At 58.8% G+C, this 27,968-nt stretch overlaps 1 protein-coding gene across 8 annotated transcripts in view; it reads left to right on the top strand.

Moving 5' to 3' along the window:
• The window catches only part of MLXIPL (MLX interacting protein like), a 30,615-nt gene extending 3,608 nt beyond the window's left edge, over positions 1 to 27,007 (top strand). Inside the window, exons 1-17 of one of the 8 annotated variants that reach the window (XM_004761658.3) lie at positions 9,000 to 9,369; positions 12,998 to 13,104; positions 16,949 to 17,031; positions 17,189 to 17,278; positions 17,586 to 17,630; positions 18,107 to 18,308; positions 18,436 to 18,516; positions 21,740 to 21,909; positions 23,114 to 23,660; positions 23,914 to 23,981; positions 24,069 to 24,219; positions 24,364 to 24,479; positions 24,570 to 24,689; positions 24,884 to 25,011; positions 25,104 to 25,227; positions 25,791 to 25,920; positions 26,214 to 27,007. In XM_004761658.3, coding sequence (XP_004761715.1) covers positions 9,077 to 9,369; positions 12,998 to 13,104; positions 16,949 to 17,031; positions 17,189 to 17,278; positions 17,586 to 17,630; positions 18,107 to 18,308; positions 18,436 to 18,516; positions 21,740 to 21,909; positions 23,114 to 23,660; positions 23,914 to 23,981; positions 24,069 to 24,219; positions 24,364 to 24,479; positions 24,570 to 24,689; positions 24,884 to 25,011; positions 25,104 to 25,227; positions 25,791 to 25,920; positions 26,214 to 26,332 — 2,574 coding nt within the window. In that variant the 5' untranslated portion in view covers positions 9,000 to 9,076 and the 3' untranslated portion in view covers positions 26,333 to 27,007. Of the gene's footprint in view, positions 1 to 8,998; positions 9,370 to 12,997; positions 13,105 to 16,948; positions 17,032 to 17,188; positions 17,279 to 17,585; positions 17,631 to 18,106; positions 18,309 to 18,435; positions 18,517 to 21,739; positions 21,910 to 23,113; positions 23,661 to 23,913; positions 23,982 to 24,068; positions 24,690 to 24,883; positions 25,012 to 25,103; positions 25,228 to 25,790; positions 25,929 to 26,213 lie in introns of those variants that run through there. The other 7 variants (XM_013061081.2, XM_013061077.2, XM_045074960.1 and 4 more) reach the window with 7 other exon arrangements.
• Positions 27,008 to 27,968: the final 961 nt, after the last annotated feature.

A 27,968-nucleotide genomic window follows, 5' to 3' on the forward strand; every position in this document is an offset into this window, starting at 1 on the left:
TGGGATTAGAAGGGCTTAGAAGGTCGGAAACTTCCATCCCACTCTCCATCTCTCCGGAGGGAGGGGAACGGGGCTGGAGATTGTGTTCAATCACCAGTAATCAATGACGTATTCATGCTACCTACTGAGACCTCCAGAAAAACTCCTAAATGAAGGAGTTCGGTCAGGTTCTAGGTCGGTGAACACATCGAGGCACTGGGAGCGTAGGGTACCTGGTGGGGGCAGGGAAGCTCCCTGCACCCCCTCCCCCCACCCTCCAAACCTTGCCCTGTGCCTCCCTTCCATTTGGCTTTCCCCAGTCGTATCCTTTATGATAAAGATGGCAAACGTGAGCAAAGGGCTTCCCTGAGTTCTGTGCGCCTCTCTAGCAAATTGGACTACCTGAAGAAGGGGCGCTGGGATGTCCCCGATTGACAGGCGGTGGCCAGAGGTCCACGTAGTAACCTGAACTTGACGTTGGTGTCTGAAATGGAGCCAGTTTTGTGGGTCTGAGCCCTTAACACGTGGGGCTGGATGCTAACTCCCAGGAAAGTGTCAGAATGGACACGAATCATAGTATTCTCTGGGGGTTAAAACGGTCCAGGGGTAAATGGTGGCCAGGAACATTTTTGTAGACTGAGAAGACTCTTGGCATGATGGTTCTTCTTGGCAGAACCTCATCTCCTTGGCTCTACCCCCTACCCCCAATCCCTGCACTGCTGTGTACAAGATTCTACCCCCTGGCATTTCATAACATACCTAGGGGGCTAGACTGCTTCTGCCCATGTTGTGGGGGGCGGGGCAGCTGAAGCCCAGGGAGGGTGAATGCCTTGCTTGAGATGACCCACAGGTACCTGATGAGCCCAGCCCCTGGGCTTTGTGTCCTAAAGAGAAAATGTCCCCCATGGCATCCGTGGGCTTCGTAGAATCAGAAAGAGTGTTCCCAGGGGCTGGGGTGGGGGGCTGTCCCTTCCCCGCCCCCAGTGCCTGGTGAGCCAATCAGGAACCCTTTTTCTTTTGTTTAGACACTTTTGATTCTGAACGTTTTGGTCCTTATGAAGACAGGAGGGGTTCCCATGCCATCGCCTGCTCTACTCTCTCATCTCCTTTTCTGTACATTTCTTGGAGAATTTTTTTTTCTCGTTTCAAGAGTAATACACAGGGCTTATGCACCTTGAACATTTATGGAAATTTACAAGCGAATGTCTGTTTCCCACCTCCCCTAAAGACCACCGGCGTCGTCGCTGGGTGGGTGGGTGTCCTGATTTTCTTCCCTTTTCACATGTGAGTGTTCACTCTTGTTAGTTTCTTCTCAAATGAGATCACGCTTTGCGCATTGTTCTGTAACTTTCTTCTTACGTCAGCATTGCTTCTTAGCTACCTTTTACTATTTCTACACTTGCCATGATGACGATTGCTAGCGTTTACCATCTGTCCATCTGTCCCGCCTTCCTTCTACCCGTACATCTACCGAACCTTCCATTTCTTCATCCGTTTCCCACCCAAGAGCCCCCTCAGCTGCCCACTCGGCACACATACCAGCCGTCTGCTGGTATCATGCCCTCAGTTACACCGGGGGTGCAGGAGTTCAGCCGGGGGGATGTTCAGACACTTGGATTCCTGCCTCCAAGCAACTCAGCATGGGAGACCGAGGCATGCCCCCCCAGAGACTCAGAGAGGGGCAGAAATGTGCCCGGGACTGTGCAAGTTCAATAGAGGGAGGGCTGACTTGCATCCTGGCGGGGCGGGGGAGCATGGTCAGAGCAGGCTTTCTAGAAGGTGTGCTTGAGGTCACCCTTAAAGACAAAGTGGGCATCAGACATGCAGAGAGGGGAGAAGGTATTCTGGAAGGGAACATCGGGGGTGAAGGCAGGGCTGGGGAACCACAGAGAGGCAAATCATTCAAGGGGCCCGAGTCAAGATGGGGACCCATAGCCCGCAAAGCTGCCGTGCTCCCCACCCCCGGCCCTGCCCCCAAGCCCAGCTCCAGTGGGCACTGAGGCTTCTAAACTAGTGCTCCCCAAAGTAGGACCCGTGGACTACGGCCAGGCCACGGATTCCCTTTCCAGTTGACAACCAGATAAGATTTTTATTTATTTATTTGACGGAGAGAGAGAGATCACAAGTAGGCAGAGAAGCAGGCAAAGCAGGCAAGAGAAGCAGGTTCCCCGCTGAGCAGAGAGCCCGACGCGGGGCTCTATCCCAGGACCCCGGGATCATGACCTGAGCCAAAGGCAGAGGCTTAACCCACTGAGCCACGCAGACCCCCTGACAAGCAGATAAATACATAACTTGACAGCAAGTGTTTAAAAACATATCAGTCTAATAGTCATCTGCTACCTGTGGAATATGATAATAAAACACTAGGCTTCTAGCTTTGTTCCTTCAATTGAATTTTTCTAATAACTCACTTTTTTATCATGTCCTGCCTACTTATAGAGCCATGGCAGATTAAAAATAAAAGCGGGCCCTTTGCTCAGTTCATTTGGGCTGCAGGTAGTTTGAGAAGCTCTGGTAGACGACACATACCCTTGGCCAAAGTGGCTTCGTGGTCATTGTCTTATTTCCGGGAGAGCAGGCCAGGCCTAGAACTTTCATCACCATTCTACCACACAACCGGCTGTTCTCATGGATGGCCCCGGGGGCAGGGCAGGGCAGAGATTTGAACCCAAGGCTGACATCATGGCGGGCAGCCTCCCATGAGCTCCTGCTCCAGGCTGGACTGAGCTGGGGTGTGGGGTGGGGAGGGCCCAGGAGAGGAAGAGAGAAGCAACTGGAAAAAGACCAGCAGACAAAGAGGGAGCTGGGATGCAGAGCCTGTCCCAGAGTATCTCTGACTGAGGAAGGACCCGAAGAAGAAGAGATGGGCCAGAGGGTCAGCCTGCGCTTCCCCAGATGGTTCTAGAAGAACCATTCCAGGTCCCTGGGATCTGGGGGAACGTGCAGTGAGGCTAGTTTCAGCCCCAGCCCACTTCAGTCTCTCTCGGGTCTTCTTCCCTCCTCTTCTTCTGTGTCCCCCTCCCCCCATCATCCAGCTTCCCAAGGCCAAGGCCCATCACCTGTGCTTCCAAAGCCTGCCCAACGTTTAGCCAACGAAACCCCAGTCTCTCTGGAGCCCAGCACCCTTAAATGCTTCTCTCCTCTTGTCGCTCAGGGAGACTAGAAGAACAGGGATTATGATTCCTTTAATCTATGCGGGAACAGGCTCAGAGAAGTTAAGTCACTTCTTTGAGGTCACAGAGCAAGTAATTAAAGACTCTAATTCCTGACCCTGTACTTTCTGACTAGTACAGTTGAACAGTGGAGAGGAGAGGGGGAGCCATTTCCACAGGGCCCTGGGGTGCAACCAAGGGAGGGGTTGGGGGATGGGGTCGGTGATCTGGAGGGAGAGCTAGGAAGGAAGAAATCAGTGGTGTGACCGGTGAGGGTGTCTCTCTAGAAACTTCTTCTCCAGCACTTTGACTGCTTCCAGGCAGCCTTAAAACCCCCTCCCAGACCAGGAAAAGGCAGAAATGATCTGGGCGGGGCAACCGGTCTTTTCCCTACTCTGTTGGTAGACAGGTAATGTCGGGATTATATTTTTGGATGACCCTATGGCAAAATCTGTTACAGCAAAAACATTTCTATTCCCCTTCTTCATTCTTGTCCATCCCTCCATCACCTGCTTCTTCAACCCACTCAGGGATCCCACCCCATCCTCTTCTGGACTTGATGTGCCACCTGTCCCCTCCCCACACCTAGATCCCTAGTTCACCCCCAGCTGGGGCAGGTTTCAGGTAAATCGCTTCGAAGGTTAAAAAAAAAAAAATAGCTTCGAAGGTGATTCAGAGGTGGGAGTGACTGACGGGGTGTGTGTGCGTGTGTGTGTTTGGGCACACGCATGCAAACTAGGTTTTCAAGTGCACCCATCAAGGGTGCCTGGGTGGCTCAGCGGGTTAAGCGTCTGCCTTCAGCTCAGGTCATGGGCTCAGGGTCCTGGGATGGAGCCCTGGGTTGGGCTCCCTGTTCAGGGAGGAGTCTGCTTGTCTCTCCCTCTGCTTTCTCCCTTTTTTTCTCCCTCATTCTCTCTCTCAAATAATTTTTTTAAAAATCTTTATTTTTTAAGGATTTTATTTACTTTTTGACAGAGAGACATAGTGAGAGAGGGAACACAAGCAGGAGGAATGGGAGAGGGAGAAGCAGGCTTCCCGCTGAGCAGAGAGCCCAGTGTGGGGCTCGATCCCAGGATCCTGGAATCATGACCTGAGCCGAAGGCGGAGGCTTAATCACTGAGCCACCCAGGCGCCCAAATAAATAAAACCTTAAAAAAAAAAAAAAGTGCACAGATCATAAGTATCCAGCTTGATGAATATTCACCGAAAACGTACCTGTGTAACCTGAACCCAGATACGGGAATGAAATGTTAGCAGGAGCCCAGGAGGCCCCTTTTTGATTCCTCCTGTCACCTCTAAACTAAACACTCCCCTGACTCATAAACCACAGACGCGCTTCTTTTGGAACTTTATATACATGAAGCCTTACAGGGATGCTTGGTGGCTCGGTTGCTAAGCGTCTGCCTTCAGCTCAGGTCATGATCTCAGGGTCCTGGGATCGAGCCCCGCATCGGGCTCTCTGCTCAGCGGGGAGCCTGCTTCTCCCTCTCCCTCTGCCTGCCACTTCCCCTGCTCATGCTCTCTCTCGCTGACAAATAAAAAAATAAAAATCTTTTAAAAACAAAAAATTATTTTAAAAAGTGAAGCCTTTAGCACGTACACATCCATGTCAGGTTTCTTTGGTCAACGCATGGTCCATGAGATGTGATCATATGCTTTCCTCCGGCTGGCGGGGGTTCACTCCCACCGCTGCGTTAATATCCCGTAGCGTGGCTGTTCTGCCTTGCATTTTGCACTTGCACTTGCCAGTGATAGACATTTGGGTTTTTCCCAGTCCGGAGCTGATGAGAATAATGCGTACAAATAGTCGCTGGTCCTTCTACTGTGAGAACGGAGGTTCTGCTGGGCAGGCCGGCTTCGGATTGGCTGTGTGTGAATCTCGGCTCTCTTCTTACCTTGTGATCTTCGGCAAAGCCTGTTTCCTTGTGTACGAGATGAGTTGAAATGAGTTGAAACAGTTCCCCGAGCTGTTAGGAAGATTCCCTAGACCGGTTAGGGTAGGGTCCTAACCTGAACATTAGCCGTTTAGGGTCAGTTCTCACAAAAGCACTCTGAATCGCCCGAGGAGAGCCTCAGTCTTCGCTTCTGTAAAATGGCCATGACCATCCTAACATACACACACACACACACACACACACACACAATTGAGGGGACAACCAGGAATGGAATAAAGTGCTTAATTTTATGCAGATATAATACATTGATCATACAATTCACCCTTTCTCAGTGGCTTTTTTTTTCCCAAAGATTTTATTTATTTATTTGACAGAGAGATCACAAGTAGGCAGAGAGGCAGGCGGCGGGGGAGGGGGGAAAGCAGGCTCCCCACTGAGCAGGGAGCCCGATGTGATGTCTGGCTCAATCCCAGGACCCTGAGATCATGACCTGAGCCAAAGGCAGAGGCTTTAACCCACTGAGCCACCCAGGCGCCCCTCTCAGTGGCTTTCAGTATAGTCACAGAGTTATGCAAGTATCACCGCTGTCTCATTCTAGGACATTTTCCTCACCCCCAAAAGAAACCCCATACCCATTGGCAATCATTCCCCCATTCCCGACCCCTGGCAGCTGCTGAGCTACTTTCCATCTCTTTGGATACTACAGGTGCCAAATCTTCGCTTTTCTGTATTTTTGAACTCTTGCAAAAGCTAACTACTTAGTACTGCAACAGGCATGTAATATACACTTAGTGAATGTCGTCGCGCGCGCGTGTGTGTGGATGATGTCATTGTGTGTGTGGATGGATGGATGGATGGACAGAGCACACATAGTAGACAGATGTAGTATAAACTCATCCATTCGACAAAACGCCATTTGCACATTTGCACTGGGAGGAAAAGTGTCTATAGAGAGAAATCAACCATGATTCTCCCGTTCAGGTCATTCGCCATCTAGTGGGACAGGGAGGAATGTGCAGCCCTCCCTGAAAAGGCAGAGCCGGATGCAATTAAGAGTTGTGTTGGAAGAGGGTCGTGGCACCTCCTATGAGATCGTGGAGGTGGATGTAGCCCTTTAAGTCTGGGGGAACTTTCCCGATGAGGAGGGGCAGTCTGGGGCAAGGATCCCGAGAACTAAGGCTGGGACACGGGGCAGGTGTGATGTCAAGCAGGATCTCTGGCCATATGGGAAGCAGGGCTTCCCATACTGATGGGGACCACGTCTTGGACCTCCGTGGGCTGTGCACAAGACTTGGCTGTAGAGAGAGGCTGTGAATGCTGGGGGTGGCAGAGGCCAGAGGGGGAAGGGAGCACGAGGGGGAGCCAGGCCAGCTCCCACAAGCCTGCACCGTCCTCTCGGCAAGGGCACCCTGAACTGGCTGTGCCCACGTCCAGGCATGCCAGGCAGGGCCCCCCTGCCAACAGCCCGTTTGACTTCTCCAGTTGGCTGTGGCTGGAATCTTATTTAAGAGGGGAGAGAGGCAGCCTCATAAGTAAAAGAGACGGGACTTCAGAATCAGGCCTGGCTCTGCCCTTTCTCACCGTGGGAACTTAAGCAAGTGCCTCACTTCCCTGAGCCTGTTTCTTCAACTATAATATGGACATAATATCACTTACTCCAGGATAGTTAAGGGACGATGACTGGGGGAGGCCAGACAAGGGAGATGAGGTACGCATTCAAGGTGCCAGCGAGGTTGGAGTATTTATAATTTATTAAAGATTTTATTTATTTATTTGAGAGCGAGTGCGTGCACACACACACACACACACACGTATGAGCGGGGTGGGGGGAGCAGAGAGAGAAGGGGAAGCAGGCTCCCCGCTGAGCAGAGAGCCCGATGCGGGGCTCGATCCCAGGACCCCGAGACCATGACCTGAGCTGAAGGCAGAGGCTTCACCCACTGAGCCACCCAGGCGCCCCTAAATACGTTTTCTAATTGAAGTTGTCGTTGTGGAAGAAACAGAATTTGTGAACTTCCTTGCACTTAGAGTACAATGTCACATTGTTTTGTTCTGAATTATGCACAGAGGGGTTGACTTTTCAGGACTTAGTCCTCCAAAGGAATTATCAGGCCCCGAGGAGGGCAAGACCAGGGTACAAGATGCTTGTCGAGAGCCGACTGATGTCTAGGGAAAGGAGGTGACACACACAATCCACCCTACTGAGACCCAAGTCGCAGGAAAGTCTCTCAAATCACAGGAGACAATTCTGAGATTTTTATCCTGGGGACGGAAGGCCAGCAGGAGACTCAGAACCAAGGGTGTTAACAGTTACAGAATCCTAAAAAGATCATTGAATTCAACGGCCTCATTTTACAGGCAGAGAGAAAGAACCCCCATAGATAAAGATTTGTTGGGGTGCCTGGGTCCCTGAAGCTAGGAGTCTCCAAGGGAGAGGAGGCCCCGTGTCCCACCCCTGTCCCCCACAGTGGTACCAGCCCTGTTCAGTGTCATGCATTCCCCGAGTCCCTCCCTGCTCAGCTTGGGGGTTCCGGCACCAGAGGAACAGTCCTGCCTCCAGGCCCACAGCCCGGGGGCAAAGCCAGTCAGGCGCATAAGGGATAAGTAACAACTCTGTCCTTCTCTGTGCCAAGAATGCCAAAAGAGCCACTTAGGAATGGCTCCCTCTCCAGAGGAGGCGGGCTGAGGCGGGCACCTGAGGCCCCCAGATCTGGCTGAGATGAGCCGAGAGAATGCACCTTCTGCAGAAATCAGCAGGAGACGGGAGGAGAGCGCCGGGCCCAAGGCTCCAAGGACAGAGAAGCCACTGTTTGTCAGGGACAGAGGGTACCTGGCCAAGGGACGGGGGAGGGTGGATGGAAAGCCTGGCTTGTGAACAGCCTGCGGCCATCATTTTAGCATCTCAGATGGTCACAGGGCCCCTCGTGGGTCCTGCCATTTGATTTCGGGATCCTGGGCGGGAAGAAAGCCCTCTGAGGGAAGGTCTTCCCAGCTTCCAGCCCCCAGCTGACTACCTCCCCCTCTTTCCCTCCTGTGACCACGCCTAGGGCACACCCCCCCCCCCCCCCCCGCCTTTGGCCTCTAGCCCTCCCCTCCCCCACCAGAGATAGCCCTGGATGGGAAGTCTGGAATTCGAGAGACCTTGGCTGGTCCTCTGTATTCTCAAGTGTGTTTCCACTCCTGTGGACTTTGGGGACACCGCCTGACGTGGGTCAGGAGTCCCACCTCTGAAGATTGTTAAAGGGGCAGTGAGGTGACAGTGTGCGTTCCCCAGACCGAACACCCCGGTTCGTGTTCTCAGGGGGAGAGAACGGAAACAGGAACTGGCGCTGGAGCTCAGGGCGTGGGGAAAGGGGGTGCCCAGAGCTCCTGAGCAGGGGACCTGCCTGGGGGATGTCCAGGGGAGGGTGACAAGGCTCCATCTTGCCGGCTGTCAGCCAGCACCGCTGGATTCGCACTCATGAACCCTCTGGGGCCTCTGTGCAGGTCTAGCGATGGTCATTATGGCAACTGGGGCTGCTGAGACCTTCCCGTGGGCCAGGCCACACAAGACTTCTGAGAGGTGGGTGCTTCCAGTCGTGTGCAGGGCCGAGAGGGCGTGAATGCGAGCCCAGAGATCAGAGAGGGCGGGAGGGAGGCGTGTAGGTAGGTGAAGGGCTTCATGCGGGGCGGGGCTGGGGGGCGCCCCTGGAGGCAAGGAACCCCAGGCACTGAGGCGCTTTCAGCTCAGGTGTGAGCTCCTGGTAATCAGCTCTTCTGAAGACCCCTTTCGGGCGAAGTAGGGGCACCACAAAAGGAAAGGCGGGAGGAGACACCAGGACCTCTTCCTCTTCCAAACTCCAGATCTGCAAGCAGCTCGGGGACCCGGACGCTCACTCGGAGCGCCTTGATTATGCTAATTTAAGCCCCGCCCCGCCCGCCCAGGAGGCCCCGCCCCTCAAGCGGCCTATTGTGGTGGAGGGGCGGGGTCATGCTAATGAGGCCAGTCGGGCCTCGCTCCCTGTGCCAGCGGCTCCTCCGAGCCCCGGCGAGGCGGCGGCGACGAAAGCCATGGCCGGGGCGTTGGCGGGTCTGGCCGCGGGCTTGCACGGCCCGCGGGTCGTCCCCAGCCAAGACTCGGACTCAGACACGGACTCGGAGGACCCGAGTACTCGGCGCAGCGCGGGCGGGCTGCTCCGCTCGCAGGTCATCCACAGCGGTCACTTCATGGTGTCGTCGCCGCACAGCGACTCGCTGACCCGGCGGCGCGACCAGGAGGGGCCCACGGGGCCCGCAGACTTCGGGCCGCGCAGCATCGACCCCACACTCACCCGCCTCTTCGAGTGCATGAGCCTGGCCTACAGGTGAGGGCGGCTCCGGGGCCCGCCAGCCTCGGCCCTCCGTGGCGGGACCACGCGCTGGGGCCCCGGACACCCGACCCGGCCCCAAACTTTGGTCCCCGGCTGCTCTCGGAGACTCCGACCACATCCTGAACACCCCTCTGCCCCGGCCCCGAGCGTCCTCCGGCCCGGGCCCAGCCCACCGCCCTCCGCCTGGAGTGCACCCCTCCAGGTTCCCTTTGCTGACCACCTCCACTCCCTTCCCGGGATGCAGACAGCCTGCCCTCCACCTTGACCGCTATAGGCCTGTCCCGGCTCCTCTGCCCCCCCCAGAGAAAGGCCAGGGCACCCCTCACGCGCCCAGGACCCTAAGCTGTCCCTACCCTCCACTCTGGGGCGGATCCACCAGACCACCCCAGGCCTCCGCGCCCTCCCCAGCACCCCTGGCCCAGACCCACTTCATTCCTGCACTCAGGCGACACTCCTCACGCCCGTGACTGTCCGGACTCATGGCCAACGTCGTTCGAAACCCAGTCTCTCGTCCACCCTGTACTCCCCAATTGCCGGGACACCTGTCCTTGACCTGCTAGATGGAGGGTGCCCCGGGCGGCCCGAGGAGGACGCGGCTGGCAGAGTTCCCCAGCGGTCGCCCGGCAGGGGGTGCTGCACGCCACTTGGGGGTTGGTGCCCGGGAGGCCTGGGTTCGCCTACCCCGGTCTCCCGCGCTAGGCTGAGCGCCTAAGGGCGCCTGGGACCCCGGCTCGGTGCGTCGCAGAGAGTACGTACGGACCGCGCCCGGCCCTAGCTCCACGCCTGGGTCCCAGGGGAGGGCGCGAACCCGGGTTCTGGCCCAGTGCCCTGGAGCAAAGTTCCCAGGAGCGGAGGGGCCAGGATAAATTATCAACCGAAAACCGTGGAGGTGAAAGAGGGACCGGCTGGCCTTGATCTTTTCTCTGTGCAAATATTCCTCTTCCTCTGTGGCGTCTCCTCCCCTTCTGAGAACCGCTGGATACAGAACAGCCCTTGAGGCTCCGACCGGGAGCCAGGGCTGGGGTGGGATTGCGAGGGTGTTGCCCACCCCCAGCCGCGGCAGCCCAGCCGAGACCCCATTGGCTGGAGGCGATGTAACCTTGGCCCACATGCTCTGGCCCCAGGCCCAGGTCATGTTGCAACCTGATCGTCCAGTGCGCTGGACCGATGTGGAAAGTTCAAATTCCCGTCCCTTTTTTCCCTTCCCCCGCCTCCTGGGACATCACGGGACCCACTGGGAGAGGGCATTTAAGGTCTTGGTGCACCGGATGTGGGCACCCCTCCTCCCCAGGCTCTCCCAGGGCGCCCCATTTCTCACCTGCCCCCAACTTTAGCTTCCTGCTTTATACCGCATCCCACCCAACCCCAAACCATGGGTGGCCAAAGGGAGGGGTTTCGGGGGAAGGGGCAAGGTTGGGGCTAGAGCGTGCTCCAAGATCTGACCCCACTAAGGGGCTGACTAGAATCTGGTGTGACCCAGGGCAGCTGGGGAGAAGAGGGCTGTGCGTTCTTCCTAAACGCCCAGAATATCCCATCTCTGGGGGTGTCCAAGTGCCAGGGATGGAGGTGGCTCAGTACTAGAGGAGACTTTCCCCTCTACCGTAGAGGGGAAAAATCTGAGGTTCAGACAGGGACAGTGTTTTAGCTCTTGAATACCCCTAATTATAGGGGTTCCCTGGAAGGGAGAGTATGGGGGAAGCCAGGGTGACCCAAGAGAGTGACTGACTGGATGGGAAAAGACAGCCAGGCAAGGGGTCTGTCTAGGGGCGCTTGACCAGGAGGACCGGACGAAAGGCCAGTTTCATCCCCGGCCAGGGCAGTGCGGACTTCCCTTCTAGGAGGAGAACCAGAGTTCACGATTCTGTGGGTGGAAGCCCCAGGGAGACAGGTTCTGGAAGTTCCATAAAAACACTTGCTCATGGTCAGAGCTGGCTAGCTATGGAAAGCCTAGCATCCAGCAGAGAGCAAGGAGGACCCTGTTAGGGAGACTCTAGGGGAAGTCCTATCAGGGAGACTGGGGACCAGGTAAGGGGTGGGGAGTCAGTCGGGCTGAACTAGGAGTCCTAGGTTTTCTCCAAGCTATCCCCAAGAGTCCCAGACTTTCTGTTGGTCATGAGAAGCCCTCGAACCCTGGTGCCAGGCTTTTTCCTCCGGGCCGGGCCCCTCGGCTCCCCTACCACCCAGCAAGCCCGGCACAAGCAAAATGGCTTTCCTCCTGCCCTTGGATGTTGTCACTGTCTCATCTCCCTAAACACTGCGTTGGCCACCCACACACCATAGCCTCAGCGGGGAAGCAGGGGGAGGGCAGGCAGGCCGGGGCCCTGGGTGATCAGAGTGCTAGGAGGTTGCTGGGATACAGGTGGGGGCAACAGACTCCGAGGTTCCCCCCGCCCGGGGGGTGCCACAGAAGAAGCTGGCCCAGGAGGTATCAGTGTATCCCATCGAAGTCTCCCTACTAGACAGATGGTGTTTATCTAACTTAGGAAGGAGGAGGCCAGCCAGCAGGCATGGGCTATGTACTCTATTTGGGTAATGAGGCCTGTGGTACCCTAGGGTAGCAGTCCTCCCCCGCTCCCTACCTGGAAACAAACATAGGAGCTTGGAGACCAGAGAGGAGAGGGGACCCAGTGACCCATGCACCTAGGGGCTGTAGGAGCCAGATTGCCCCCCTCCCCACCCACCCCTTAGCCCCAAGATGACAGAGAAGCCTTGGAAGAAAGCAGGCCTGGGGTTCTGAAAAACTAAGTCTTGGGGCCTCAGCCTCCCAGGTGAGCAGAGGCTGAGAAGGTGGGCCAGAGCGGGCTGGAACATGAGGAGGGAAGGGAGAACGGAGGGGCCAGTGGGGGTCTAGACCCTGAGGATCTTGTCCTCCTAGGTCAGCTCCTTAGTGGTGGTAGACTTGGCCTGTGTCTAGCACATCCTGACCTTGGGAGTCAAGCCCCACACCTGTGTAGGGCCCTTCCATCTCGTGGATTTGATTGACTCCTCGGATTAGGGCCAGGGTTAGGGGTCGGGATCGCGGTGCTGCCTCCCCGCTGCCCACCGCTCCAGCATCCCAGCTGTCTTCCTTTGGAGCCTGATGGCTACGGTCTTACACACATCCCTGAGAAGGGGCATTCCTTCCAGCTCAGCCCAGATCGCCATCCTGGGATACTGGAGTGGGCAGCCGCCAGAAGGGCAGTGAAAAGGCAGCAGCTGGCTGCTTGGTGGCCACTTCTGGCAAAGAGACTCCCTCCCCACCCAGGCACACCTTTCCCCATCCCCTGGAGGCTGATGGGGGCCAGTGAGCCTGATGGAAAGAAAGCCACAGGGCCTGAGTGCATCTCTACCATGTGACCTTGGGAATGGCCCTGCACCTTCCTGACACTCAGTTTGCAAATGGGTTTGCGAACCCTCCCTAGCGGGCCCTAGCAGGGACCTATGTGGAAGGTCCGACTCTCGACTCTCGGGGTGGGAATTTCAGGCAGGTAAGAGGGAGGGGTGGGGGAGGGGCCCCTCAGATGGCCCAGCATGGGTGAGTACCCAGTGCACGGGGGAGAGCGGGGAGGCAGCCCTGCAGCAGCACCCTGCCCCCCAGCTTCCCCTTGCCCACCCCCCTGACCTAGCCCTCTCCCTCTGACAGCGGCCAGCTGGTGTCTCCCAAGTGGAAGAATTTCAAAGGCCTCAAGCTGCTCTGCAGGGACAAGATCCGCCTCAACAACGCCATCTGGAGGGCCTGGTACATCCAGTGTGAGTGCGCGCCTCGAGCCTCACAGCAGGGGAGCTGCAGGTGGGGGGGGGGGTGCCCAGGAAACCCCCGTGGCCATTAGGGGCCAGCGCCAGCATCTGACCCCCAGAGGGTCTCGGGGAACGCATCCCAAAGGGTGCTCTCCACGGGGATGCTAGGCACAGCAGGGGTCACCCCTTGGAAGTCCTGAGATGGGCAGAGAGTTGCAGGATAGTTCAAGGCCCTTTCTGCCTTGCGTCAGCCTTGTCAGTGCGTTGAATGCCAGGGTGGAAAGAGGTGCTAGGATGCTGTCCGGGCCGGTGGCATCACGTCGCAAATGGGGAAAATAGGATCTTGCCTGGATGTCCCCCAGCCTTTCTGAAGTCCTTACTGAACTCCCAGCAGGTGCCCCCATGGAGTCTGGGGGCTGGGGGGGGGGCAGAGAGACCATGTGGTAGAACGGAGGGGGCTGCAGACTTGGGAGTTGCCCAGAGCTGCTTTCCTACCCAGTCTCAGCTCTTGCTCGCTGTGTGACCGCAGGCTGTGTGACTAACCTCTCTGAATCTGTTTCCTCATCTGTAAAATAAGGCCAACAGTCCTACTTTTCCTGGTTGGCCCTGGGGATGACACGTACAAATGGGCCCAGCACGAAGCTGGTGCTAAATAAATGATGGTTGAATCTGATATGCCCTTGAGAAGGTCACGGTCATTCATTTGGGGGTTTGAGACCCACCCACCCACCATGGCAAAGCTGCAGAGGCTGAGCTGCCTCGGCCCCAGTCGGCCGTGGGGTGGGATCTCGTCCAGAACAGCCAAGTCCTGCTACAGGATCAAAGACTCCCCGGAACTGGGAACACACAGCCCAGGAGGGAACATATTCAGTTCTCTGCCCGGGTCCCCTGGATTCCATCCAAGCGCAGGGGAGGGAGGGTTTCTGGTTTCCATTTATCTCTGGCGCCCAGTACTTCACAAACCATCTTATGTGAGGCTTCCTGGCAATGCTGGTGATAGGTATTATTACCCCTATTTTATGGATGAACAAGTAAAGCCCAGAAGGCCAGTAACTTGTTCAGGGTCATGGATCATAAAAGGAACAGAGCTGGGACTGGCTGGAGGTCCAGGGCTCTCCGACTCTGAGCCCAATGCTCCTTCCACAGCTCCCAGTTGGCCGGCTTCCAGTCCTCCCCGGAGAACACGTGGGATGGCTCACCTGAGAACACGTAGGACCGGGCCCTACCCTAAGCAGGAAGCTGATAGGCCAGGGGGAGTCACAGCCACTGCCACCGCCGCCCCCACCGCCCCGCACTCCCTACCCTTCCCGCACAGAGCTGAATGGGACGCAGGCCTTTCTCTTTGCAGAAGAAACTTCTGATCCTCACCCAGACAGACAGACCCCGTCTCTGGCTATTGCCTGAGTTGCTGGAAGCACCCAGGGTCTGTGTCAGACAGAGAGGGGGCTGAGTTAATTTCCAGGATGCACTCCCCCCCAACCAAGCCATGTGACCTTGGGAAAGTCCCCAGCCTCCCTAATAAGGATCATTCATCTGTAGAAAGAGAGTAACAGTAGGTCCTGCTCCGAGGCTTGCTTGAGTTTCCAGTGAGATCATTCATATCTCACCCCACGGCCGACATACACCAGGGCTCCCCAAAGGTGATAATATTATTGTGATAATAGCGACAGCCCAAGGCAAGCCCCTTCTCCCTGAGCCCTGAGGGCTTGAAGGTGGGCTTTGGGAAAGGGAGAGGGGTGGGGACAGATGGACGGCTGCCTGGCTCATCCCCCTCGTACCTGCCATCCCTCTGCAGGCTCCTGGCCTCCAAGATCCTCTCCTTTCTAACCGCCCCCACTCCGAATCATCTTGGTGTCCTCTGGGCTCCCAGAGCCCTGCACCCCTCTTGTGGGCAGGCTCCCCGCCTTGCATCAGCTCATGCTATGGTGTGCTTTCCTGATCTCTCCAACTAAGCTGGGAGTCTCTGATTCACCTGCGGATCCCCTGTTCCAGCATCCGTCCCAGCGCAGGTGCAAGGGGCTAGGTGGCTTCCTGAATGGATGAGCTTATCAGTGTTAAATAAAGCCTGTCCCAGCCCCAGGAGCCACGTGGTCACTGCCCTTCTGTCTAGAGCACAGGGTCAACGGGGTTGGGGAGGGGAGGTCCAGCCAGGCCTCTGGAGACAGCCCACCTCTTTGTTTTCCAAGCCACACTCAGCCACCAGCACAAACCCCCTCCCCTAATCCCATGGGGGATTATTTTGCAGACTGTTCTTTAGGACAGAACTTTGTAAATGAGTCCAAAGGGCCAGATAATTTCACATTCGGGTGGTCGCCCTTGTCTGTTAATGATCCCGGAGGAAGTTTGCTGAAGGCTGAGTGAGGTGGGAAAAGTCACTGCGTGGGGGTCCCAGGATTCGGAAGCCCTACTGTGTGCCAAGCTGTGTGCCAGGTTCAGCGATCTGAGCCCAAAGGGCAACAGTTCCTGCTTTTACTCCTGGCAGGGAGGCCGGCATGCAGAGAAACGGCCAAGGCCAAGTGGAGAGCCAGGCAGATAAGACTGTGGGATTTCGGAGGAGGGAGGGCTTCCTGGAAGAGGGACTGCCCTGGGCTCTCCTGATGGGAGGGCAGGGGTGGGTGAAGCAGAGGAGGGAAGGGAAGAACATTCTGCGTAGGATAAAGCCAGAGGGTGGGCTGTGGTAGGAGGGAGGCTGTTTGGCTTCAAGGTGGGGCCTATGAAGCCTAGGTCACCAGACCCTGGGCGGTCGGTGACAGAAAATGGAGGGGAGGAGACAGTGGGTGAAATGCCACACATCCTCAGGCGTGAGATGATTAGTCCCCGGTTCAACAGGAATGCTGGGGGTCGATGGGCAGTTAGTGTGACTGGGAAGCAGTGTTGGCTCTCCAGCAGAGACGTAGGCTTGGGAAGGATGTTTCTGGACATCTGAGAGTGTCAAGTTTTGGGACAGCCCCCCCCTTTTTAAAAAAATTCAACCCCCCCAAGTTTGGGGACATCCCGAGAGTCTATGGGCAGCTGGAAAATGTCTGCAGCTGGAAAGGGGCAAGAGGAGAGAGGTTTGGGGGCGCGCCTCAGAGAAGGGCCAGTGAAAATAGTCACGGAGGCAGGAGAACCAAGGGAAGGCTCCCTGGCGGAGGGAGGAGGGGTTGGGGATGCTCTGTAGTGAGGTCCAGGAGGTTGGGCCTGGGGTGGGTGAGGGCCTCGGGCAGGCAGTGGAGTCGGGTGCTGGGTCAGAGGAAGTGGAGGCCAGGGGCGGAGATGCTTATGACAACTCTTGCAGAACTGGGGGCAAAGCAAAGTAGTGAAAGGGAAGATTAGCTTGTTGGAGTAGCGAAAGAAGGGAAGGTTTGGGAGGTGAAGGGGAGACTGAAAGGTACTTGTGGGCCGGGAAGAAGGAGCCTGGGGAGAGAGATTGGATTGGAGATACAGAAGGGAGTGGAGGAGGTGGAGAAAGGGCTCAGCTAGGTGGCCGAAGGGGACAAGGAGTGGTTCTCTGGCATCAGACTGGGCAGTGCCCAGGAGCTTGAGGCAGGAGACCAAGGGCTCCAGGCCCTGGCCTGCCCGTCTGACCTTCTTGGAGCAGCTCACTTCCTGTGGTTCCACAATCCCATTCAGCCCTGCACACCTACTGGGCTCCCAAGGAAGGCAAAGGAGGCGTGGGAGGTTCCTTTCACAGGATCCCATAACAGAGGGAGCTCTGGATGGGCTAGAGCAGGCAGGAAAGCTTTCTGGAGGAGGTGGCACTTATCTAAGCATCCGAAGCCCAGCAGGAATTCATAGTGCAGCCCTGGAGGCCCAGTCCCCTTGGGGTGGGAGGTGAAGAAGCCGGGTACCCCCTGACCTGAGTCCCTTCTCTCAGATGTGGAGCGGAGGAAGAGCCCCGTGTGTGGCTTCGTGACCCCCCTGCAGGGGCCTGAGGCTGATGAGCACCGGAAACCGGAGGTAGCTGAGCCGCGGGACCTCCTGCCTCCCTGCCGAGCCCGGCCCCTCCGTCGGGTCCCCTGTAGCGCGCGACACGAGCAGCGGCCCAGATGCGGATCGGGTGCGGGGTGGGGTCCGCGCCCGCCGCTCACTGAGCCCCCTCCCTGACCCTCCCCAGGCCGTCGTCCTGGAGGGCAATTACTGGAAGCGGCGCATCGAGGTGGTGATGCGCGAGTACCACAAGTGGCGCATCTACTACAAGAAGAGGGTCAGTGAGGCGGGTAGGGGGGCGGGGGCGGGGGTGGGCCGCGGGCCACCGCCTCTCCTGGGAGGGCCGGCGCGGGACTCCCCTGCAACCCCCGGACCCCGCCTCCCAGGAAGACCCAGCTCGACAGCGCCACCGTGTGGCCCAGAGGCTCCTCGCCGCCTCCTTCCCTCCCAGCGCGCAGGGGCTCCTGAGGGGGAAAATGGGGATCCCTTTCGTCCTGGGGAGCTTGTGAGTAGGGGAGGCCTGGCGGGCAGTGATGGCAGAGGGAGACAAGCGATCCAGCGCCCACCTCTGTGTGTTCCTGCAGCTCCGTAAATCCAGCAGGGAAGGGGATCTCCTGACCCCAAAGCAGGTGGGTGATCCGGGGACCCAGAGAATTGACAGCTTCCCTTCTGGGTGGGTAAGGCGGTGGCGGGTCACCAAGGCAGTGGGTGTGGCCTCTGTCCTCTAGTTCCTCGAGAGCCTTTCTCCCCGGAGGTGGGGGAACCTTCGAGCGTAGTGGTGGGGGAGACCCAAAGCCTTCTGGCTAGCCCAGCAAGCGGTGGGAGGCACGGGGAACAGAAGTCCCTAAGAACTGGGGTTCCAGGCAGGGAAAAGTATAGGGGCAGGAGGAGGACCCTTATCTGCGGGCCATCCGGCTCCCTCTGCTGGGGGCAGCAGTTAGAGGCCAATGGGGTGACCTTAAGCCTTCGGGGCAGCAAAGTGCGTCCTGCAGAGAGAGGTGAGGAGGGCCGTGCACACGGAAGCTTCCGACCGGCTGACCGCTCCATCCCCCAGTGGGAGGCCCCTGTGTCCCTCTCGTGGCTGCTGAAGTCTCCGTCTCCCTAGACCGAAGGGGGTTGGCAGCCACCGGAGCGATGGTGCGAGCAGCTCTTCTCCAGCGTGGTGCCCGTGCTGCTTGGGGGCCCAGAGGAGGAGCCCGGCGGGCGGCAGCTGCTGGACCTCGATTGCTTTTTGTCCGACATCTCCGACACGCTCTTCACCATGACGCAGCCCAGCTCCGCGCCCCTGCAGCTGCCCCCTGAGGACGGTAAGGGCCTGCACCTGGAAGGGGAGGCCTGCGAGAAGCCAGGCAGCCCAGGGAGCATTGGTCAGGGGTGGGCGGCCCCCACCCCGCCCCGCCTGCGGCCCCTGACGTCACCCCTGCCCCTCTGCAGCCTACGTGGGCAATGCTGACATGATCCAGCCAGACCTGACGCCTCTGCAGCCCAGCCTGGACGACTTCATGGAGATCTCAGGTGAGGCAGCGCCCCCTGCTGGGTGGGGTGGGCGGGACGGGCCAGTGCGAGGAAAGTGCCTGGAGGACCACCAGCCCTTGGGGGGGCCCTTCCCAGGCCACTCTGGGAGGACGGATGGTCCAGGTGATTTCTGAGGCCCCTTCCTGGACTCCCTTTGTCCGGATTTGGGATGCAATTGATGTAGCCTCAGGTGAGAGCAGAGCCAGACTGGACACCTGGGCGGGCGCCAAGGCCAAGGGCATGGAAGCTACAGGCTCTGCCAGCTCCCAGGACAGTAGTGGAATCTCAGGAGAGAAAGGGACTTTGATTTTGGAGGGCCCGTTTATTAATTGACATAATTCCCTTTAAAAACTGTTAAAGAACATTCCAGGGGCTCCTGGGCGCCTCCGTGGGTTGAGTGTCTGCCGTGGGCTCAGGTCATGATCCCAGGGTCCTGGGATCGAGCCCGGCGTCGTTGGGCTCCCTGCCGAGCGAGCAGTCTGCGTCTCCCTCTCCCTCTGCTTCTCACCCCACTCGCTCTCTCTCTCAAATTAATAAACAAATAAAATCTTTAAGTAAATAAAAAAGAACATTCCAAACACACACACACAGGTAGAGAGAGCGTGGTTCACCGAACCCTCCTACAGCCATCACCGACTTCAAAATGTATCCACCCTTGGTGGGTCTGGTGTCATGGAGGCCTCACCCACTTCTCCTTCCTACGTTGTTTTTAAGAAAATTCCAGGAATTATATCTTGTAAAGCATTTTATTTATTTATTTTTTTAAAGCAACATGTTTCTGGGCCTCTGTCTCCTGACCCCAGGGCTGCTAGGTCACTGGTTTCTTGTGTCTTCCCAGAGATACCTGTGTCTGCATGGGCCCCTGTGGACAAATGTCTCTTTTTGTTTTCACAGGAGGCTCTGCTTCCTTTACTCAGCTGGAGAGCTTGTGAGACTGTCCCAGTCATCATATTTTCAGGGGACTCCTATTAGAGGCTTGGCTTGTCTCAGCCCAGGCCCAGGGGGTAGGAAGAGGTTTTCTGGGATTAAGGTTTAGTTCCATGACCCCTGAACTTCTTCCCCATAGGGTCCTGGGCCTGTCAGTCAAGGGGGAGGTGGGAACCAGGGAATGAGGAACCACCCCCACCCCTGCCTCAGCCCCGGGCAGGGTGGGGGCCGTGGGGGCAGAAGTGTTGATGGCAGTACCCAGAGAGCGAACCAGTCTGGGAGGGCAGCGGTCCTGTCTGGGCACACGTACCCCCACCACAGGTAGGAAACCTTCTCCAGGTGGGACTCTGGGCCAAGTCAGGGGCTAGGAAGCCACTTCTGTCCATCCGGGGTGACTGCTAGAGTGGGGGTGAGCTGGGGTAACCAAAGGTAGGGGATGTCGGTCATGCAGAGGTGGCGGCTAGGGTAGCCCTCTCTGGCCCTCCACGCACAGGGAGGGCCGGAAGCACCAAGGCCACCCGGGCTGCTGCCTTCATTGTCGCCCAGAGCCCCTCACTTGAGAGGAGACCCAGTGAGGAGGCCGGAACTGTATGGAGGGAGGGGGCTTGGGAGGGGTGTTCAAGGAAGAGCCATGGGCTTGGAGCAGGAGAGGGTGTCAGAGAGGGGACGCGGGCCAATGGCGGGACAGAAGCTTGGGGCCACTATGTGGGTGGCCGGTTAGGGTCACGAAGCAACTTCTCTCAAGGGGGGAGGGGATAGTTGAGGGCAAACTATAGCAGGGGCTTGGTGGTGAGCGGGCTGGGAACCCCGTGAGCCCTACAGAGCACCGGGGAGGAAACAGCAGCAGTGAGCCGGGAGCAGACCCCTGCGTGGCTGGTTCTTGAGTCTAAGCCTCAAGGGGCCTAGCGATGAGGCCCACGGTCCCCGCGGGCTGGGAGGGTAGCGGATCCGTGACCACTTGCCCTCTGCCGCCCGGTCCCTCCGCTTAAGGGAGGCGGTAGGATAAGAAGATCCTTTCAGATCAGGTGATAAGGAAAGACCCACACGAGGGCGCACATACACGCACACACACACACACACACACACACACGCACACACACAGGTGCACACACCCGACACACGGAGGGCCTCACATCAAGGCAGGCACACAAGGACTCAGACAGAGCCAGGGAGACAGGGTCACACACGCGCAGATGGATCCCGCAGGAGGTCACCCGCTGATAGCCGCCTAGCGACAGCCTTCCAGGACACAGGGGCACCAGACTCACAGAAGAGGCACACACAGCGTTTAACCCCTTCAGGCTCTGGCTTTGGCGTGGGCTCATCTGTCTCGCTCCTGGGTCTCTTTCAAGGTGGCCTTTGGGAGAGAGGCCAGACCAGCTCCCCTGGCTGGGGGGAGCCAGGGCCTGTCCAAGGCCAGTGGGGCTGGGTCGGGCCAGACTAGGAGGCCTCGGGAGCTGGTTCAGACCCAAGGCTGGCCAGGGTCAGAGAAAGGTGCCCGGAAGGGAGCGGGTGGGCGGGCGGCGTCCAGGCCCGGGATGTGGTTAGGCCGCAGGCAGCTGCTTCCCAAAACCAGAATAGCCTGGGCTTACACAACCCGCATCTCAGACGATCTGGCTGCCCGCTCCCGGCTCTCTTCCAGGCTTTCCAGCCCCCTCTCACTCCTGCCCCGACTCCGAGCCCACCCTCTGACCCACGCCCTGACCCCCTAAGCCCTTCGGCCCACTCCCAGGCTCTGCTTTTGAGGCCCTGTTTGACCTCCCCACAAACCAACTTGTCCCAGACCCGCTGACCTCCCGACCCCACTCACCTCTAGCTCACCCCTAGAACTCCCGTCACCCTGGGGCTCATCCCCATCCTGGACCTCCGCCCCTCGCACCCCACCCCTTTCGCTCCCTGGCACTCTGTCACCCTGCCCCTTTCCATGTGGCCCCGGCTCTGCCGGTAACAGGAGGGAGAGGGGACTGCCAGGTCCTGGGATGGGGAAGGGGACCCCGTGAGCAGGAGGACTGTTTCCCGGGGTCCTACTCACCCCCCCCCCCGCAGCCTCTGCTGGCCTGCAGGCAGGCCCATCCCACCCAAACCTCTGTTTCGCTGCTTCCCCTGAGTGAGACAGAAACTCCCCCAATTTCACAATCTCCTGTCGAAGCCCCCCCTCCCCCGCCTTCCCCCACCTCATTGCCAGCCAGGCCAGCCCGGCCTGGGGACAGGGCACAAGGCCCACTCTCCGCCCACTGCTTCCAGCCATGCCTGGCCCGATCCCTAACTGCTACCGCCTTGTGTGTCCGAATTACAGATTTCTTCACCAGCTACCGCCCTCCACCGACGCCCACGGCTTCACACTTCCCGGAGCCCCCCGGCTTTGGCCCCATGGCTGACCCTTTCTTCAGCAGTGGGGTCTTGGGCTCCGAGGTGCCCCCTGCCTCGTCAGGCGTGAGCCACCTCTCGGGGCATAACCGCCTGCAGGTGAGCTCCCGTCCCCTCCCCACTCAGCCCTGCCGAGCTCACCTGCCCGTGTCCTGTGCTTGGTCGACTGAGAGGGACCGGAGGGGGAGAGAGACCCCATCTCGGCCCTCTGAGAGGGAGCAGTTCAGCTCAGGAGGAAGGAGGAAGGGCCCTCGTGAAGCAGAATGGGACCAGGTTGTAGAGGGGAGACTGAAGGCAGTGGGGGATGGGGGAGAAGGGAGGGCACGAAGCAGGACACCGCTGAGGACCGGGTTGTTGATGGAAGGCTTCCTGGAGGAGGAGAGGTTCTGGACTTAGTGAATGTTTGGGTTTAGACAGAAGAAGAGACCCGTCGAGGGCAAGCCAGATGGGAGGGGAAGCACCAATGAGCGCACAGGGAGACGGAAAGCTCAGGGCGAGGGCTTAGGACACAGGGAAGCTGCCGTTTTGGATCAGGAACCTGCGGGCTCCATTCGGAGGTCGCCTCCCTGCTGCTCGGTCAGACGCCTTCTGCTTCTGCCATCCGACGGTTCGGGCGCTCCTGTAGCTCCTCGTTGAGAGGTCTCTCTCCTCAACCGGGCAGTGAGCCCCTCGCTGAAAGAGCTAAGCCTTGCTCACCCAGCGGAGTGGAAGCCTTGGGTGAATGGTTGCCCAGGGACTGAGCTAGTGAGCCAGCGAGGGGGGGTGTGTGGATGGAGGGGCGTGTTGGTGAATGGATGGGGGGGGTGGTTGTAGATGGGGCTGGGTGGGTAGGAGAGGGGTCGGTTGGATGGATGGGCTGGTAGATGGATTTGGGGAGGGATAGTTTGGCGGGTCCGTGAACAGGCTGGCGGCTGGAGAAGGCGCGCGGGCCACGGAACCCACAGTGGATGGGTGGAGAGGTTTGGGACAGGTTGACGGATGGGTGAAGGAGAGATGGCCGGATAGATCGGCGAAGGGGTTAAAACCTCGTTGGCTGGCGGAGAGATAAGGGAGAGGACAAACAGGTGGATGGACTGGTGGCTGGATGGAGTCATGCTCCTGCAGAATTTGCGCATGCGCGTGTGTCTACTCCTCCCCTCACTAGACCACAGTCTCCCTTGGTGTGTGGGAGGGGGGACAGCGGGGACCATTTCTCCTGTCTGTCTCAGGGCCCCCGTCCAGAGCTCAGCCAGGGCAAGAGGCTGCGGGGGTGGCTGCCGAGACCAGCTCGCTCTCTCCTGCTCTCTGTCTGTCCCCCAACCAGGCCCGGAGCAGCTGCCCTGGCCCCCTGGATTCCAGTGCCTTCCTGAACTCTGATTTCCTCCTTCCTGAAGATCCCAAGCCCAAGCTCCCACCCCCGCCAGTCCCCCCACCCCTGCTCCAATACCCTGCCCTTGCCAAGGGGCCTGGCCTAGAGCCCTGTCCGGCCCCCACCTTCCCTCCCATGGCACCGGCCCCTGCTTTGCTGCCGGAGGAGCCTCTCTTCGCCCCCAGATTCCCCTTCTCCACTGTCCCTCCCGCCCCAGGAGTGTCCCCATTACCTGCTCCCACCGCCTTCCCATCCACCCCACAGCCAGGTCCAGGCCTGGCCCCTGCCCCCTTCCCCATAGACCTTCTGCCCTCGGGGTATCTGGAGCCCCCTTTTGGGCCCCACTTCCCAGTGCCCCAAGGTATGCGGCCCAGAGGCAGGTCCCCCACCCCATGCCCTAGAGGGCGGAAGCCCAGCCCCCCGACCTTGGCCGCCACCACTGCCAACCCCACTGCCACTGTCGGGGGCAGCAACCCCTGCCTCACGCAGCTGCTCACAGCAGGTAAGACGGGAAGAGCCAGAACGGAGTCCACGGAGGGGGGGGCGGGGACCCAACGTGGCAGTGGGGAGCCTGTGGGAGCAGAGGGGGAAGATTGAAGGGGCGGGTTCAGGCTCAGCTTGAGTGGGGGGAGGGGGGAGGAATTAGAGACATGGGTTCTGAACCCAAAAGGGGATTGGGCTTTTTTGGAGGGGAGCGATGGGTTTGGGGAGATGACGAGATGACTGGTGGCCCTCACACTTCTGCCCGTCCGCAGCTAAGCCCGAGCAGACCCTGGAACCGCCGCTTGTGTCCAGCACCCTCCTCCGGTCCTCAGGGTCCCCGGTATGATGGTGGGCGCTGGGAGGCGAGCCCTGGGAGGCGAGGGTGGGCCTGGACTTCGCCCCAACTCTCCACCGTTCTCCACCCCAGCAGGAGACGGCCCCTGAATTTCCCTGCACCTTCCTACCCCCGACCCCGGCCCCCACGCCGCCCCGGCCCCCTCCAGGCCCGGCCACACTGGCCCCTCCCAGGCCCCTGATTGTCCCCAAAGCGGAGCGGCTCTCGCCCCCAGCGCACAGCGGTAAAGAGGGCTTGCAGGGCGGCGGGGGGATGCCCGGGAATGGAGAAAGGGGGACTCCATCTGAGGCCAGGACGAGAGGGACAGGGCCATGGGATCCTCTCCCCTGTGTCGGTCTGTCTGTGGGTGTGTCTGTCCCTGCCACAGGTGGTGAGCGGCGGCTGTCTGGGGACCTCAGCTCCGCACGGGGCCCCGGGACTCTGAGTGTCTGCGTCTCTCCCCCTCAACCCATCCTGAGCCGGGGCCGTCCAGACAGCAACAAGGTGGCACTTGCCCTTACCCCGAGATCTGTTTGCTACCCCGAGGCCCTTCCGTGCTCCCTCCTAGGCTCACCCCACTATCTGCCCCCCAAGACCGAGAGCCGGCGCATCACCCACATCTCTGCGGAGCAGAAACGGCGCTTCAACATCAAGCTGGGCTTTGACACCCTGCATGGGCTGGTGAGCTCCCTCAGCGCCCAGCCCGGCCTCAAGGTGAGCCTCCCGCGCAGGCCGGCGCCCCCAGAACCCGCAGGGCTCCTTGGTCGACAACCCCCCCTCCCCTCACCTCCTGAGACCAACTCCCAGGATCCTCTGGACACCCAGTTTCCTCCTCCCACCCAGTGCCTCAGTGGGCCCCAGAGGGGGGGCCACCACCAGCACCTGAGCCCACCCTGGTGATGCCGTAGGTGAGCAAGGCGACCACGCTGCAGAAGACGGCCGAGTACATCGCCATGCTCCAGCAGGAGCGGGCGGCCATGCAGGAGGAAGCGCAGCAGCTACGGGACCAGATAGAGGAGCTCAACGCCGCCATCAAGTAAGCGGGGCGTGGGGGGGACCCGTGGGTGCCGCGGGCGAGGGGGCGTGCCGCACGACTCCCCAGCCCTGACCGGCCCCCCTACCCCCCAGCCTGTGCCAGCAGCAACTGCCTGCTACCGGGGTGCCCATCACACACCAGCGTTTCGACCAGATGCGAGACATGTTTGATGAATACGTTCGCACCCGGACGCTGCATAACTGGAAGTTCTGGGTGGTATCCTCCCCCGGCCAGCAGTGGGGGCAGGGGAGGGGAGGGACACCGTGGCCAGACCCCGCTGTGCCCGACTGACCAGGCAGGGGCTCTCGGAGCTGCGCCCCGGGGGGATGGGCCGCAGGTTCCGCCCCCTCCTTCCAGGGGCTCGACATCTTGGCCAGCAGGAGTGCTCAGGGACTCGCTGGGAGCAGAGGGAAACCGAGGGAGGAGCCCCTGGTTGAGGGGAGCACGGCCCTGCCCATAGAATGTCCCAAGAGGAGTTTGGGAGAACCTCGAGTTTGAGGGGCGTGAGTGGAGTGGGTCCTGAAGAAGGCGTGGGGTGTCTCACTCCCTTACCTGGTCAAGCTCTTGGCTGGGCCAGGGCAGGACGCTCAGGGATGTGGGGGAGGCTAGTGTAGCCCAGGAGATGCACACAGAGGGGCCGGGCAGGCCGTGGCAGGTGGGCGGGTGGCTGCAGCAGAAGGTGCCTCCACGGCCAGGCCCTTCCCCGGGTTTGAGGGCTCCGCGTGAGCTGGGGGAGGGTAATGGCTGATCAGCAGCCCTGCTCCTTGACCCGGGCCCAGTTCAGCATCCTCATTCGGCCTCTGTTCGAGTCCTTCAACGGGATGGTGTCCACAGCAAGCTTACAGAGCCTCCGCCAGACCTCACTGGCTTGGCTGGACCAGTACTGCTCCCTGCCTGCCCTCCGGCCAAGTACGTGAGACACCCCTCTGCCCACCACCAGAATATCCAGGAATGTCCATTCGGCTCAGACCGCAGGTCCAGCCTGTCTTCAGAATAGCCTTGAGTTCTGGCCATCCCCACCACGTACCCCGGAGGGTCCTCCAGCCTCCAGGACACCCGCAGACAGAGGTCCTGGGAGGGGCTGACGGTCTTGCCAGCTCGTATCCCTTCCTTATCCTTCAGCATCCAGAGGACACCCCTGGACCCCAGGAGGTATCTCTCCCTCCCTCTCTCTCTCTCATTCTCTCATTCTGTTTCCCCAGCTGTCTTGAACTCTCTCCGCCAGCTGAGCACATCTACTAGTATCCTGACGGACCCAGGCTGTATACCCGAGCAAGCCACGCGGGCAGTCACAGAGGGCACCCTTGGCAAACCGCTATAGTGCCGGCTGGACACTGCCACTCGCTCGGCTACCCCAGAGCTGCTTTCCCTGGGTGTGGGCTCCAGGGACAACATCTGGGCACTCCCTTCCTGCCCCGGGCCCCGGCTGTCCTCTGTCCTGAGGGTCTAGCAGGGCCCAAATCTCTTCCACCTCCTGAAAGCCAGGAAGAGCTACTTTCTAAGTCGCTGCCCCACCAGTGATGAACACTGTGACCTGGGAGACTCATGCTGTCTCTTGGGACCTCCATTTTCTAGTCTGCAAAATGGGGCCACAGAAGATTCCACAGATGATGATCCCAAGGCCTTAGTAGCTGTGACCCTTAGGACCGAAGCTGGCAACTCAGGGAGCTTGAAGGAAGAAGGGGGGACGATCCTGTTACCCTGCTCCCTGCTTCCCAACCCCACCCCGTTAGGACACAGGCCTCTGTTTCTCAGCAGAGAGGCAGAAAAGGAGGTTCCCACTCTCGGCTCCTTCGCTGGCCGCCCAGTGGGGAGTGGGGTGCTGCAGGATGGCATTCCTGGGCGAGGCCAGGAAGGTCAGATCCCAGGAGAGAGCAGTGCAGGGGGGGGTAGGGGGTAGCCAAACCAGGGACAGGCATCTTGTGTGCATGTGAATGCGTGTGTATAGATTTTGTAAAGAATTCTTGCCAATAAAACCAAAAACTGTTGGGGACTATCCGGGTGTCTCACTCTGGGATGGAGAGAGAACCAGCTGGCAGTGGGAGATGGCCTTGAAAGGGCCTTAGCTTTTCCTCCGAGCCGGAAGGCTCTGGAAGGTTTTGTGTAGGGGTAGAGTAGAAGGGGCAAGGCACTCTGATGGAACCATCCAGAAGGAGAAGGTGCTGCCACTGGAGGGTAGTGACCTTCCCATTAGGCGAGATGTGCGAGCAGAGGGTGCGTAGCCGCTTGGTGGGAACGTCTACTGTGAGCACCTTATGTGTGTATATTAATTCACTTATTACATATTACCATCTACCGCTACAGGCCAGTTGTGAGCACTTAAAACAGTGACTCGTATGTAGCACTATAGAAGTTATAATTATTCATAATCCCCATCTCACAGATGAGAAGTTGAGGCACAGAGAGGTCAACCAGCCCAGGGCTGCTCGGTTACCGTCTGGACTCTAGTCTCTGCTTTTAGCCAGTGCTCTCTCTGGTGCAGGGAACAGGGGCACGCGGGTGTGGAGTGCTTTGTCGCTGCAGACAGAGGTTTGAAGTGGCTTTCTAGGAGGTAAAGTCCTAAAGACCTTCCTAGAGGTGTGTGCGTGGGGGAAAAACAGCAGAGCGGGCCGTTAGGACTTTACCTCCTAAAAAGCCACTAAGGTCACTTGACTCCCTCATTGCCAAATCCAATGACCAATTTGCAGTGCTATTCCTGACTTCCCCTGGGCCCTTGGATCTCACCCTTTTTTTTTTTTTAAGATTCTTTTTTAAAGATTTTATGTATTTATTTAACACAGATCGAGATCACAAGTAGGCAGAGAGGCAGGCAGAGAAAGAAGGGGAAGCAGCTCCCTGCTGAGCAGAGAGCCCGATACGGGGCTCGATCTCAGGACCCTGAGATCATGACCTGAGCCAAAGGCAGACACCTAACTGACTGAGCCACCCAGTCACCCCAGCTTGGATCTCATTCTAGA

This window comes from Mustela putorius, unplaced genomic scaffold (genome assembly GCF_011764305.1).
Source record: "Mustela putorius furo isolate JIRA1106 unplaced genomic scaffold, ASM1176430v1.1 tig00000139_pilon_pilon_pilon, whole genome shotgun sequence".
In the NCBI taxonomy this organism is placed as follows: domain Eukaryota; kingdom Metazoa; phylum Chordata; class Mammalia; order Carnivora; family Mustelidae; genus Mustela; species Mustela putorius.